Source organism: Polypterus senegalus, chromosome 4 (genome assembly GCF_016835505.1).
Source record: "Polypterus senegalus isolate Bchr_013 chromosome 4, ASM1683550v1, whole genome shotgun sequence".
Classification (NCBI taxonomy): Eukaryota; Metazoa; Chordata; class Cladistia; order Polypteriformes; family Polypteridae; genus Polypterus; species Polypterus senegalus.
In genome coordinates, this window is record NC_053157.1 from 217,820,129 (window position 1) to 217,833,334 (window position 13,206).

At 38.5% G+C, this 13,206-nt stretch overlaps 2 gene segments (V, D, J or C); both read left to right on the forward strand.

Annotated features, from left to right (window-relative positions):
* Window positions 1-303: 303 nt before the first annotated feature.
* LOC120527978 lies at window positions 304-1,096 on the forward strand. The segment is given in 2 exon segments: window positions 304-387; window positions 617-1,096. Coding segments are annotated over 2 exon segments (366 nt in total).
* Window positions 1,097-2,721: 1,625 nt separating this feature from the next.
* Window positions 2,722-10,458, forward strand: LOC120527977. The segment is given in 3 exon segments: window positions 2,722-2,772; window positions 9,556-9,718; window positions 10,008-10,458. Coding segments are annotated over 3 exon segments (483 nt in total).
* The last annotated feature ends 2,748 nt before the right edge of the window (window positions 10,459-13,206 follow it).

Below are 13,206 nucleotides of genomic sequence, written 5' to 3' on the forward strand. Positions count from 1 at the left end.
CAGTGCTGCTTAGCATGTGAATATCTTGAACCATTTTAGCCAGGTTTCTGTTTCATCATATTTATAACTTCACTCCCAAAAAAAAATCTAATTCTAATCTCAAACATTTGTACATAATATTTTTTCTAAAGTTACTTGTTTATAGAAACCCTTAGTGAATCTGTGCAGGACATCATCTCTTTAGGTTACACCCAACTGTGTGAGATTTCCGTTCCACACCCTAACTCTTCACTGACCTTCATTTGCATACTTTAACTAACTTGCATATGTGAGGAGAGTCACAGAAGTCTTCTGTTATAAAATCGTTGCAGTTCATTGCACCTGTAGAAATGAACACAATGGTTTCCTTGGCTCTGTTTATCTGGATGGCACTGCTCCTTTTACAAGGTGAGTTTGCTAACAAAGCATATGGTTACTAATAAGTGTGCTCTAGCATTTAAATATAATACTTGCTCGATTAAAGGAGGAAATTTAACCTAATGTAAAATAAATTATCATTAATAAATTACAGAAATTTTAAAGATGGCACAGAAAGCTTTAATTGTACCATTTTCAGTAAACTTAATTCAGAAATGTTGTTTTTTTATAAGAAACTTTCTCTGTTTTTGGTTCACAGACTCAAGCTGTCAGATTGTTCTGACTCAGTCTCCATCAGCCCAGTCCGTGAGTTTAGGACAAAGAGTGTCCATCAACTGTAAGGCGTCTAGCTCTGTTAGCGATGAAGTGCACTGGTACCTTCAGAAACCTGGCCAGGCTCCACAGCTCCTAATATGGGAGGGTACTAACCGGCAGTCTGGAATTCCTGAAAGGTTCAGTGGCCAGTACTCTGGGACCAGCTTCACCCTAACAATCAGTTCCTTCCAGCCTGAAGATGCAGGGCATTATTACTGTCAGCAGGACAATAGCTATCCTTTCACACAGTGATACACAGTCGTACAAAAACCTGCTCAAAATAAATGTCAACATGCTGCTGTTCAGGGAATGGAAATTCTTTGCTTGAATTGACACAGAAATGAGTGGCTTTTGACACTTTTCAGACCTCACCTCAAAACTTGCAGCCTTACAGTCTCTACTCAATAATATTCTAAATACGGAATGGTGAGAGATATTGGCTTTGTCTCTTCACTATTGCAGATAATGTTGGTATGTGTTGTATTTGAAGCCAACTGAGGATGTGTAAGACATTTGTTACCTTTTCTGCCCTCGTGTCTCAAGACAGCAATAGACACCTTTCTGTGAAATCTTTAGTTTCTTGGCAGTCTGTCACATGGAATAACATTCATCCATCCATTATCCAACCCGCTATATCCTAACTACAGGGTCACGGGGGTCTGCTGGATGCCAATCCCAGCCAATAGAGGGCGTAAGGCAGGGAACAAATCCCGGGCAGGGCGCCTGCCTACCGCAGGGTGCACACACACACACATCCACACACCAAGCACACACTAGGGACAATTTAGAATCGCCAATGCACCTAACCTGCATGTCTTAGGACTGTGGGAGGAAACCCACGCAGACACGGGGAGAACATGCAAACTCCATGCAGGGAGGATCCAGGAAGCGAACCCGGGTCTCCTAACTACGAGGCAGCAGCGCTACCCACTGTGTCGCCCGGAATAACATTCATTTTGCAAAAAAAAACTGCCCAATTTTGAATTCCATTACCCAGCAGCCCAAGTGAACAAAGTATTAATAAAGTATCTATCTATCTATCTATCTATCTATCTATCTATCTATCTATCTATCTATCTATCTAACAAGTTTCATAATGCAAAGGTTTCTCTAATAACCAATTAGCATTTCAAATGACTAATTCAGGATAAACTAGAAGTCTACTATTAAGACAGTGAAGGAATGGCTTCTGAAGATGGGGCTTTGCAGTCGTTTAAGAATAATAAATGAAAAATCAGTCATTTTAAACAGTAACAACCAATAGCAACACTAGTAATGCCTTGCCTAATATTAGTAATGCATTATTCTTAAAATAATTTAATGGTATTTCGATAAATAAAGGTATCAATTCTATTAAAAAGAAGGACATTTCTAAGTGACCCCAAAGTTCTGAATGGCACTCCAAGCCTGTAATGGAATGCTTGTGCCAGAAGACACATAGGCGTAAGTGTATGTGATGAGAATCAAGCACATTAAAGTTCATACTCCTATCCAGATATCAAGGTACAGCTGAGGTATGGACAGTATCCAGTTTTTAAAATCTAAGAGTTAATTCACTGCTCTTTGTGAATTCTCTTCCCAAGCTTCAATAAACTGAGATCTCTGGGACACTGGAAAGGGCTTACTGCATCTGAGTCTGGTATGACTGGGATGAGATTTACCCCCTTCAAATTAAAGGTCTAAGTCAAGCCTTATGATAGAATAGCTTGCTGTCTACAGGTGAGGTAGAAGCAGCTGCTCAGAGTGGAGGAGTTTGAGAGTGAAGGTAGTGTGAAGAATAAACACAGACAAATTACGCAAAAAAGAGTTGGGGAAATTCCCCGTATAATGTCCAGCAGATAGAGAAGTAAATATAACAGATTTTTTGGTCAAAAAATGAAGAAAATACATTTGACAATCATGAACAGTTCACACGGGTCTTTTATGGAATGGTGACAGGAAGGAAATCAGGAACAGAAAGGAAGTGGAAGTGATGTTGAAGGAAATGATGTCATCGCTGTGAATTGGAAATGACGTCATCATGAGGGGCCGGAAGTGAAGTCATCAAGGGAAGTCCGCATGTGACTTCATCATGAGGAGCCGGAAGTGATGGCATCTCAGGTGAGTCGTAAGCAGCGTCCTTACGAGGAGCTGGAAATGTTGTTGGTGAGTGGGATTGGGATGAAATAAAAGGAATATTCTTCCACTGGTCTGTTGGAAGAGGAAAAAAGGCGTTAGTGCTCTGTTCTAACTCCGTATCTCTTGCTATTTCACCCCCCTTTGGCTGCTCCCTAAGAGCGCATGTCTGACAGTAGAGATTACCTTGATCTAGTATGACTGGATGTACGACACTCACCTGACCAAGGGGTTGGAAAGTGAAAAGTCCAGAAACTTTCCTTTCATTGTGGCATCAATGAACCTAAGTTCTGAATCTAAATGATAAATACACTCTGAAAATAACAACCACAGTTAGTCAGGTTTTGGATTAAGCCAGACCTGATTGGTAACTTGAATATTCCAATAGCTGGCCTTATAATTTGCTTTCCTGGGCTGTGCTGAGTAGGTAGGCAGAAAAGACCTAAAATCTGATCAGTACAGGACCAAGTAGCAAAGTTTGGTTTTGTTTTTTTTCACTTATGGACAACTAAAAAACACAAAAGAGTGTGTCACACATGTGTGTATGGGAGGCAGCTAAAGGGCTTGAATAGTGACAATTCCATATCTGACCAGGAGTGGCGAGGTGTACTGACTTTTTCTCTCAATCCAAATTCCACAGGGTTCTGGCGCCCGTGACAACGTCACTTCCTGCCCAGATGATGTCACTTCCAGTGCCCGTGATAAAGTCACTTCCGATTCTAGGACCTGCGACAATATCACTGCCTACCCAGAGGACATCATGTCTAGTGCTGGTGCACATGATGATGTCACTTCCTGTCCAGACCTTTAAAGCCACCATCTTTGCCACATGTCATCAGTTCTGTTTTGGACATTGAATCAGACACAACTCCTAAATAATTAATCTTTTTGCAAGCAGGGCATAATATACAGCTGGCTGCCCCAAACCTTTTTTATGTCTCCTGTCTATTCTTGTGACAAGTGTTACCAGATAAATCGTGAAAATGTTACTTACTACCATGTAGTCCACAGATTTCAAAGACCATAATTCAACTTCATGAAAAAGAAAGTGCATATGCATAAAATGATTTGTAACATATAATAAAATGTGAATGTCATTGATATTGAAACATCTTTTCACTTTATCCTCATCCTCAAAAAACTCTTGATAAGGTCCCAGATGAGTGGCTAGTAGTGTGTAGATGAGTGCAGAAACACAGGTAGCAAAAGATTATGGCCCATGAAATGTTATGTGAATTGGGTGATGTTAAAAGTGGTGTCCAGCAGGAGTCAATGCTGGGTCCACTGCTCTGTCAAATATACGTAAGTGATCTGCACAAGAATATCATTAATAAGTTTGCGCATGATGCCAAACTAGGTGGAAAGGTAGATAATGTAAAATCACCTAACTTGTTACAGAGGGACCTGGATAGCATTACAGACTTGAACAGATTTGTGATGAAATTTAAATGTACACAAATACAAAGAATTACACAATTGGGAGTTCTGAAATTTGAAAGTACCCCTTATAAGAAGGACCTAGGAGTCAAAGTGGATTTGCCACTGGCTATATCGAGACAATGTATGGAAGCAATCAAGAAACTAATAGGATGATAAGTTATACAGTGCCCCTGATATGTAGAGTACAAGTCAAAGGAGGTTGTGGGTGAGCTTTATAACACACTTGTCGGGCCACACATGGAGTTCTGCGTACAGTTTTAGTCTCCATATTACAAAAAAAAAACATATCAGCACTTCAGAAAGTCCAGAGAGGAGCAGCTAGATGACCTAACTGATTTAAGGTCTATAAGGTGCGATAAGAGATTAAAGAAATTGAACATTTTCTGTTTAAGCAAACAGAGATTAAGTGGTGACATTATTGAAGTGTTTAAAATTAACAAAAGAAATGACTACAATGGATCCAGACTGTTACTTTAAAATGAGTTGTCACACACGTGTCAATAGGAGGACATTGTATGGACCAAGCAAAGGTAATTCCAAAACAGGCCAGAGGGTGCACTAAACCTTCTCCTGTTATCTCTGCACACCAGTTGCAGGTAAACCTGTCTGATTGATGATGTAACCAGTTCTGCGCGCCCAGTGCAATGTCACTTCCAGTTCTGGCACCCAGAAGAATATTACTTCTGGCACACAATCTGACATCACTTCCGGTTCCCTTACGCCACTTCCTGCCTTATCCCTTAAAGCTGCCATCTTTGCAGACCCTCGGCAGTTCTGTTTTGGACTCCGTACTGAGAACATCTCTGTACTATTTAAAAGTGTTGTGCGGCCAGGAATAAATATACGGGTGGCTGCCCCAAACCTTTTTAATTGTGTCAAGTCAATTCCTTTTACAAAGTTCAACAAAAATATAGGTACTGGTAAAAGGTACATTTTGCATTCATTTTAGAATCTTTATCTTTAATTACCATGTAGTGTCATGGAAAGAAGGATTTTAGAGATCATCAAACCTTGACTTGATATTATTTTGGAGAAATTAGGGGATCGATGAACAAGTTTTGTTTGGCTAGATGTTTTTTTGGGTCTAGTATCTGCTTACTTCCCAGAAAACAAAGTCAGATCGTACTTGTTGAGACCCCAGGACTGTCAGCAGAAGACATTAAGACATTATCATAATATTTCTTAGACAGTTGCTTATGCATTGCACTGTAAAACACATGTTTTAGCCTTTACCAAAAAATCATTGAATCCATTCATCTATCCATCCATCTATCCATATATGTATTATCTTCCTAAAAGGTATCATTATTTCATTAAAAGTCTGTGATAGTAAACATCTTTCCTACCAGCACTGCAAAATGGCAATGAACCATTCCCAAATGGGATGCTGGGTACAATCACTTCTACTCCCACAAGGCCACAAAATCAATTTGGAGTGGCAAAGAGAACCTGAAAAGTCAAATGAAAAATCTGAAGACCTCACTCTAGAAAACCAAACCAGGGTCTCTTGAGCAACACAGCTATTGTACCCATTACATATTTGATTTAATGTGTTTGGCACCTGAATTGCATTTTAACTTTATAAAAAAATAACTAAACTGAATGTGATACATCCAATTTAGTATATTTCTAAAATAAACAATGAATCCAAAAGGCCTAATTCAAAAACTGAGAATTTGAGAATTAATATTGAAATAGTAAAAATCAAATCTGCAGTGGATTCAGAAACTATTCACTTTCTACACACTTTATTGTGTTGTAGATTTAATTTTTAATAGATAAAGTTATTTGTTCATCAATCTACACTCAATAACCCATAATGACAAAATATCATCTTAAATTCTTCATCCAGTTTTTAATGAAAGGCTCCAGGGAGCCTATCCGGGCAGCACTGGGTACAAAGCACAAACACACCTAAACAGGGACAATTTGGAACAACCAATTAACTTCATTTGCATATCTCTGGGGATGTTGGCGGAATTCCCAGGTATATGTAAAGAACTATATCATAAATAAAAAAGTACTTTATGTTGATTTATATGTGAAACCATTGCTTTGTGTGATTTTTAAAAAATTAAGCTTTTTGGAGAAATATTCAGCCCTGTGACAAAAGGAAGAAAAAACAATTAGCCCTAAAAGAGTTAAGATTCTAGGAGCCCTTTTTCAGCATCTTGCAAAGTAATACGAGATCTAACTTTTGCTGTGTTGTGCAAGGTGAAAAATGCTGTCTTAGTAACTTGATTAATGTGTGATTTAAAATTCAGATCAGAGTCAGTTATTACCCCTAAATTCTTTACCTTTGTCTTGACTTTTAAACTTAATGGATCAAGTTTATTTCTAATACTCTCACTATATCCATTTTGGCCAATAATTAAGATTTCTGTTTTCTCCTTATTTAGTTTGAGAAAATGACTAAACATCCACTCAGAAACACAAGTAAGAAATTGTGTCAGCGAACCAAGATAGTCAGGGTCATCAGGCGCTTTTGATAAATACAGTTGTATGTCATCAGCATAGCTGTGGTATCTCACTTTATGCATGGAGATAATCTGACCTAACAGAAGCATGGAGATCGAAAAGAGCAGCAGACCCAGGATAGAGCCTTGTGGAACACCATATAGAATATTATGTGTCTTTGAAATATAATTACCACAACTAACGAAGATTCTTCTACTTGCGAAGTAAGACTCAAACCAATTTAAGACACTGCCAGAGAGACCCACCCACTGACTGAGTCGATTTACAAGAATATTCTAATCAATGGCATCAAATGCGGCACTCAGATCTAAGAGGATGAGAACAAATAAATGAGCTCTGTCCACATTAACGCGCAAGTCATTTACTACTTTAATGAGTGCTGTTAATGTGCTGTGATTTGTTCTAAAACCCGACTAAAACTTATCAAGAATAGCATGTTTATTCAAGCGATCATTTAGCTGCGTAATGACTGCCTTTTCTAGGATTTTACTTAAGGTTAGAAATAAATCTAAAATTGTCAAAAACAGAGTCGAGATTATTTTTCTTGAGCAGGGTTTTAACAACAGCAGTCTTAAGACAGTCTGCGAAGACCCCCATATCTAATGATGAATTTACAATGTCAAGCACACTATCAATTAGCATGCCAGATATTTCTTTGAAAAAGCTTGTTGGTATTGGGTCAAGGATGCAGGTGGAGGGTTTCATTTGAGAAATTATTCTACATAGATTGGGTAAATCTATCCTGGTGAAAGAATTTAATTTGCTTAAAATGGAATACCAGGATTTAATAGGTTCATTATTGAGTGTTGTACTATATTATTTCTAATATCATTAATTTTGTAGTTAAAAACTTTAGCAAAACCCTCGCAAGTTTCCCTGGAAGTTTCGGTTGAGACATTCCATCGAGTGACCTGGGTTTAGCAAACAATCAATAGTGGAGAATAAAACTCTTGGATTACAAGCATTGTTATTTATAATTTTCTTAACTCAATTTTTCTTTTTGTAAAAACTTTATTGCTTTGTATGGATTGTAATAAAATTAATAAGAAAAAAAATAAATTTAATAAAAAAAAATAATAATTTTAGAGAAGTAGCACCACCTCTCAAGATGACTATGTTGTTGTATTCTGTTATTTTGCCTTCAGTATTTCATAGTGGACAATCAATTTAGTTTTTCTTCATTTCCGCTCAGCTCTCTGGTGTGTTTTTTTTAGATCAGACATTCTTTGGGTCTTCCAAGGTGTAACAGTGCTGGAGAGTTTTTTAACCGACTTTTCAGGAGCGACTATGTTAGCGGCAGTTCTCAATTTAGCATTAAAATTACTGTATACACTTGTAATACATTGTATAGGATTATATATTAAGAAAAATGTTCATATGTGCCACCCTCCTGGTGTTCATAATAAAAACACAAAATTGCACTGTAGCTCGTATAACAAATGGAGATGTTTTCGACCGTAGAAAATTTTTACCAGTTAAGGAAATATTGTTTTCAGCTTTACAGCAAATGGTGAAATGTAATTTCAGGAGATGCTAGATCATTTTTCATATGTAATTCAAACATACAAAACAAACATTTTAACACTAACATTAATCTGTTCAATGTTTCACGGTTTAATAATACACACAGCAAGTGAGAAAAAGACACCAGCAAACACACATTCTGTAGATGATGAATAAATGACTAAAGCTCGTGCCAGAATATAAAATTGTTCCAGAAGTTTGACTGGACCCGAGACCCTCCTACAGATCTGAGTTAACAGTGACAGTCACAGAGAGCTCCACTGCACTATCCATCCATTATCCAAAGCGCTACATCCTAACTGTAGGGTTACGGGGGTTTGCTGGAGCCAATCCCAGCCAACACTGGGCACAAGGCAGGAAACAAACCCCGGGAAGGGCACCAGCTACCACAGGATGCACACAAACACACGCCAAGCAATTTAGAATCACCAATGCACCTAACCTGCATGTCTTTGGACTGTGGGAGGAAACCAGAGAACCCTGAGGAAACCCACGCAGACATGGGGAGAACATGCAAACTCCACACAGGGAGGACCCGGGAAATTAACCCGGGTCTCCTAACTGTGAGGCAGCAGTGCTACCCACTGCACCACCGTCCACTACACTAGTTGCAGTATTTCACCCATTTCTGTTGTTTCATCAGGCTGATGAGATCCACCAAACTTAAGACTCCTTGTGCCAAGTCTGATCTCTGACTGACCTCTTTTACACTTTATTTTAGTTGTTCCCTGACTTTGCTTAGAATCGTTGTGAGATTTTTTTTATTATTTATGTTTGTCCACTGCTGCTGCAGGCTGTGAAATAAACCAACATTTGTACAATCATTATTTATCATTTAAGAGATTACGTTTTTGTTGCCGTTTTATGTCCCCTGCACTTTACCTGTCTATCCATTTCCCAATTCCTTTTTTCTTGCATTCAAGGAGCTGAAGTCTGCTTCCCAATGTAATACATTAAAGAAGGAATGAGCATCTATCAAGATGCCAGCCCATTTACACTTGGCAGTCAATGTAACTGGGCAGTCGGTGGAAACCTCAGTGCTCGGTTTGAAAACTAACAGAACATGAGAAGAAAGTGAAAACTTAACACAGACGGCCTGAAAATTGAACTCGAGTCCTTCAAGCTGTGAAGCAGCACACTCACCTCTGGGCCACCTAGAGAACTAAAAGCATTCAGGGTTTGTTTTTAATTTTCATTGACAACTAACAAGGTTGTGGACTTTGAGCTGAACCTTAATGTCAATTTGTAATATATACAGTAAGTTGGCCAAGTGAGCACATTCATCAAAGCTCAGCAAACATCTTCCTCTCTCTTGTCTGTCTGCAGGTGCAGTGCTGGTCAGTTTGCATAAAGCCGCCCTCCTTAGTGACGCACGTCTCAGTTCAGCACTCTGACTGCATTTATAATTTCCTGAAGGAAACCCACTCAGAATCTACAGCAACCATGACTGTACTGGTTCTGCTTACTGTCTTCATTGTTTTCATTCAAGGTAACCAACTTTTATATTAAGTGAAAAAAGAAGTAGCAAAAGAATTGGAATTTTTAATTTTCTGCGTTGGGTTGGCACCCTGCCCAGGATTGGTTCCTGCCTTGTGCCATGTGTTGGCTGGGATTGGCTCCAGCAGACCCCCGTGACCCTGTATTCGGATTCAGCGGGTTAGAAAATGGATGGATGGATTTTTAATTCTTAGTTTTACAGTTACAAACATATGATTATTGTTTTTGTAGTCTTGAATTACCTAATTATATTTCTGATTTTTTTTTTCTTTTTTCTGTAGATTCAGTATGTCAGATTTCTGTAAATCAACCATCAGCACCAAAGTCAGTTCCCCCTGGAGGGAGTGTCACCTTCAGCTGTACCACTGGGAGTAGCGTGGGTAGCTGGATGGCCTGGTACCAGCAGAGAGATGGACAAACTCCTAAACTCCTGATCTACAAAGCAAGCAATCTCTACGGTGACACCCCGAGTCGCTTCAGTGGCACTGGGTCAGGAACTTCATTCAGTTTGACCATCAATGGAGTTCAGCCTGAAGATGCGGGTCATTACTACTGTCAGCAGGGCAGCAACTTACCACACAGTGATTGAGACTCGTACAAAAACCTCACTGAGCTGTTTTCATAACTGCAGGTGTGAAACTCAAACACTGAGATGAGACTTAATGCAGAAACCAATGAAATGAAACAAGTGAATCTGAGTTGACAGGAAAACCAAAGAGAAGCAACCTTAATGAAAAATAAAAATGAAGAAAAAAAATCATAGCAGAGCAAAGAAAATCTACCTTAGAGAAATCGGTGATTCCACTGTTTAGATTAACTTTGTTTAGTGTGACCAACTGAATAAGGAATCAGCTGCACAGTCACAGGTTCAGATGGTGGCCTGGTGTCACTTGTGCTCCCTGCACTCCGCATGTAACAATATGAGTGTCCATAAGTCGGACCAAGTAGGACAGCAGCATTTGTGAATCTTTGCACTCTCTACACAATCTTTGGTTTGAGTCAGACTACTACAGGAAACTAAAAAGCAAAAATTGGAATTTTTTTTCACACAAATCTTTTTTGTAAATCTGGCTGTTGATTGTATAAAGTAAATAGGATCAGTATATTTGACTGAACATTTAACAAAAATAAATGTGGTTGAAAAGTTAGTTAACAATAATATTAAATGAGGATAAGAAATAATGAGATTTAAATTAATCCCTGAAACCCAACTTAAGTCAGGCCAAGTCAAGTGAAGTTTATTGTCACGTTTTTGTATTACAATTCAATCTCCACTGTCCACCTGAAGTGAGGACAAATGGAGAAATGCAAACTGCCATCAGATATCTGGTGAAGTAGAGGCACTGCTCATCCTTACTGACATGAGACAAATTGTTCTGTCTTCTTCATTCTTTATGTTATTTCAAGATATTTAAAACTGATCACCATGTTGCCAGCATCCTCTGAGATGTGTGGCTCGTCTCCTGTTTCCTGAAGTCTCTGAGCTTTGACAACATTAAGTGTGAGATTATTAACCTGGCACCACCGAGTCAGCAGGACACCCTTTCTCAGTAAAACTTTATATTGTTGTTGGTAATCAGTCTGATGATGGTGGTGTCATCAGTGCATTTGATGATAGAGTTGGAGCTGTGACTGGCCACAAATTCAGATATGAACATGTTGTACAGCACAGTGGCGCAGTGGTAGTGCTGCTGCCTAGCAGCAAGGAGACCTGGGTTTGCTTCCCGGGTCTTCCCTGAGTGGAGTTTCCATGTTCTCCCTGTGTCTATGTGGGTTTCTTCCCACAGTCCAAAGACATGCCGGTTAGATGCATTGGCGAGCCTAAATTGTCCATAGTGTGTGATGTGTGTGGGGGTGTCCTGCGGTGGTCTGGAGCTCTACCCGGGATTTGTTCCTGCCTTGTGCCCTGTGTTGGCTGGGATTGGCTCCAGCAGACCCCCGTGACCCTGCGTTAGGACATAGCGGATTGGAAAATGACTGACTGACTGGCATGTTATAAAATCGAGGCTCAGCACATTACCTTGTGGAGTGTCTGTGTTGAGAGTCAGCAAGAAGGATGTGAAGCTGCCAATCTGAATATGCTGAAGTCTGTTGACTTCAAACAATGAACAAGATGTGTGTTTGTTAAGTGCTCATTTGTTTATATTGAAACTTCATGAATAAATCCATAACTTAAAATCACTGGTCAACACTCAGAGTCAAAGTATTCACATTGATATATTCTTCCCACACTTAACTGACAGGAATAAACACAGTTTTATCAATGATTTAATCAGGCAATGACACACCAATAACAATTAACACACCAATAATAATTAACAATACATTGAAAATAAATGAAAATGAAGCAAACAGATGAAAGGTTATCATTTTAAAATGAACACACTTAATCCTTATTGCTACTGCCTCAAAGTTTCTGTTCCTTACACAGTCACTGGCTATATGGAGTTCAGTGGATTAATTTTCCATTAGTTATGAATTCATCCTTAAACCCACCTAATCTCATGTCATTCTTATTTTCAGACACAATTAAACCAAATGAAAGTCTCGGGTGAGCTGGAGAATATCCCTGCAACACTGAAAACAGATAAAAAACAGTCAAAGACAGGCAACTAGTCCATCACAGGGAGTCAATCACACAAACTTATTTTAAATAGCAGCACTAACAGTGTGTGCCATCAGAAGGTGCTGTTCAGAACCAACAAGATTCTAAAACATTATCAAGTCTTAATAATTAAACTTCACAGTAAAGGCATCACAAGAAATTTAAAACAAATGAAGCACTGGCCAATACCAGCAATTAGATTAAATTATATAGGAAGGCCAAAAGCTTAAGAAAAAAGTTAAAAAATATTACAAAATACATAACATAATACATAACAATATGATTTCTGCCCCAGTGGAACAAGTCATGCGCCTTCTGGCACATAAACAAGGTATACCTTTGGACCCCAACTCTGTATTTGTCTGTTTTATTTCATTATGGATATAATTAAAGAATCATTTATACAGAATAACAAATAAAATTAATAAATAATTTAATCAATAGAAACATAAACGTCAAAGAGAATATTAGTTCTCAAAACAGACCATAATCAACAACAAAAGCATTTTAAGGGCTTTAATAATACAAAAAAAAATGCAAAAAATAACTTAGAACTGAAGGAGTGGTCAAGCCTCAAAATCCAAAATGTCCAGCACTTAATTATGCAGTCCTAAATGCCAAAACTCAGAAATCTATCTATCTATCTATCTATCTATCTATCTATCTATCTATCTATCTATCTAAACTGATGCCATGTCCATTGTTTCCTACCCTGTGTCTAGTGCTGGTTGGACATTATGGTATGTTATATTATATTGTGTTGGGTTAAGATATTTTTACTTGTATAATTGTGATATGTTAAACCAATCAGGGTTCTATGACTTAGAGAGAAGAGCACATGAAAGCAGAGATCCATGAAGAGCTCCAGTCATATC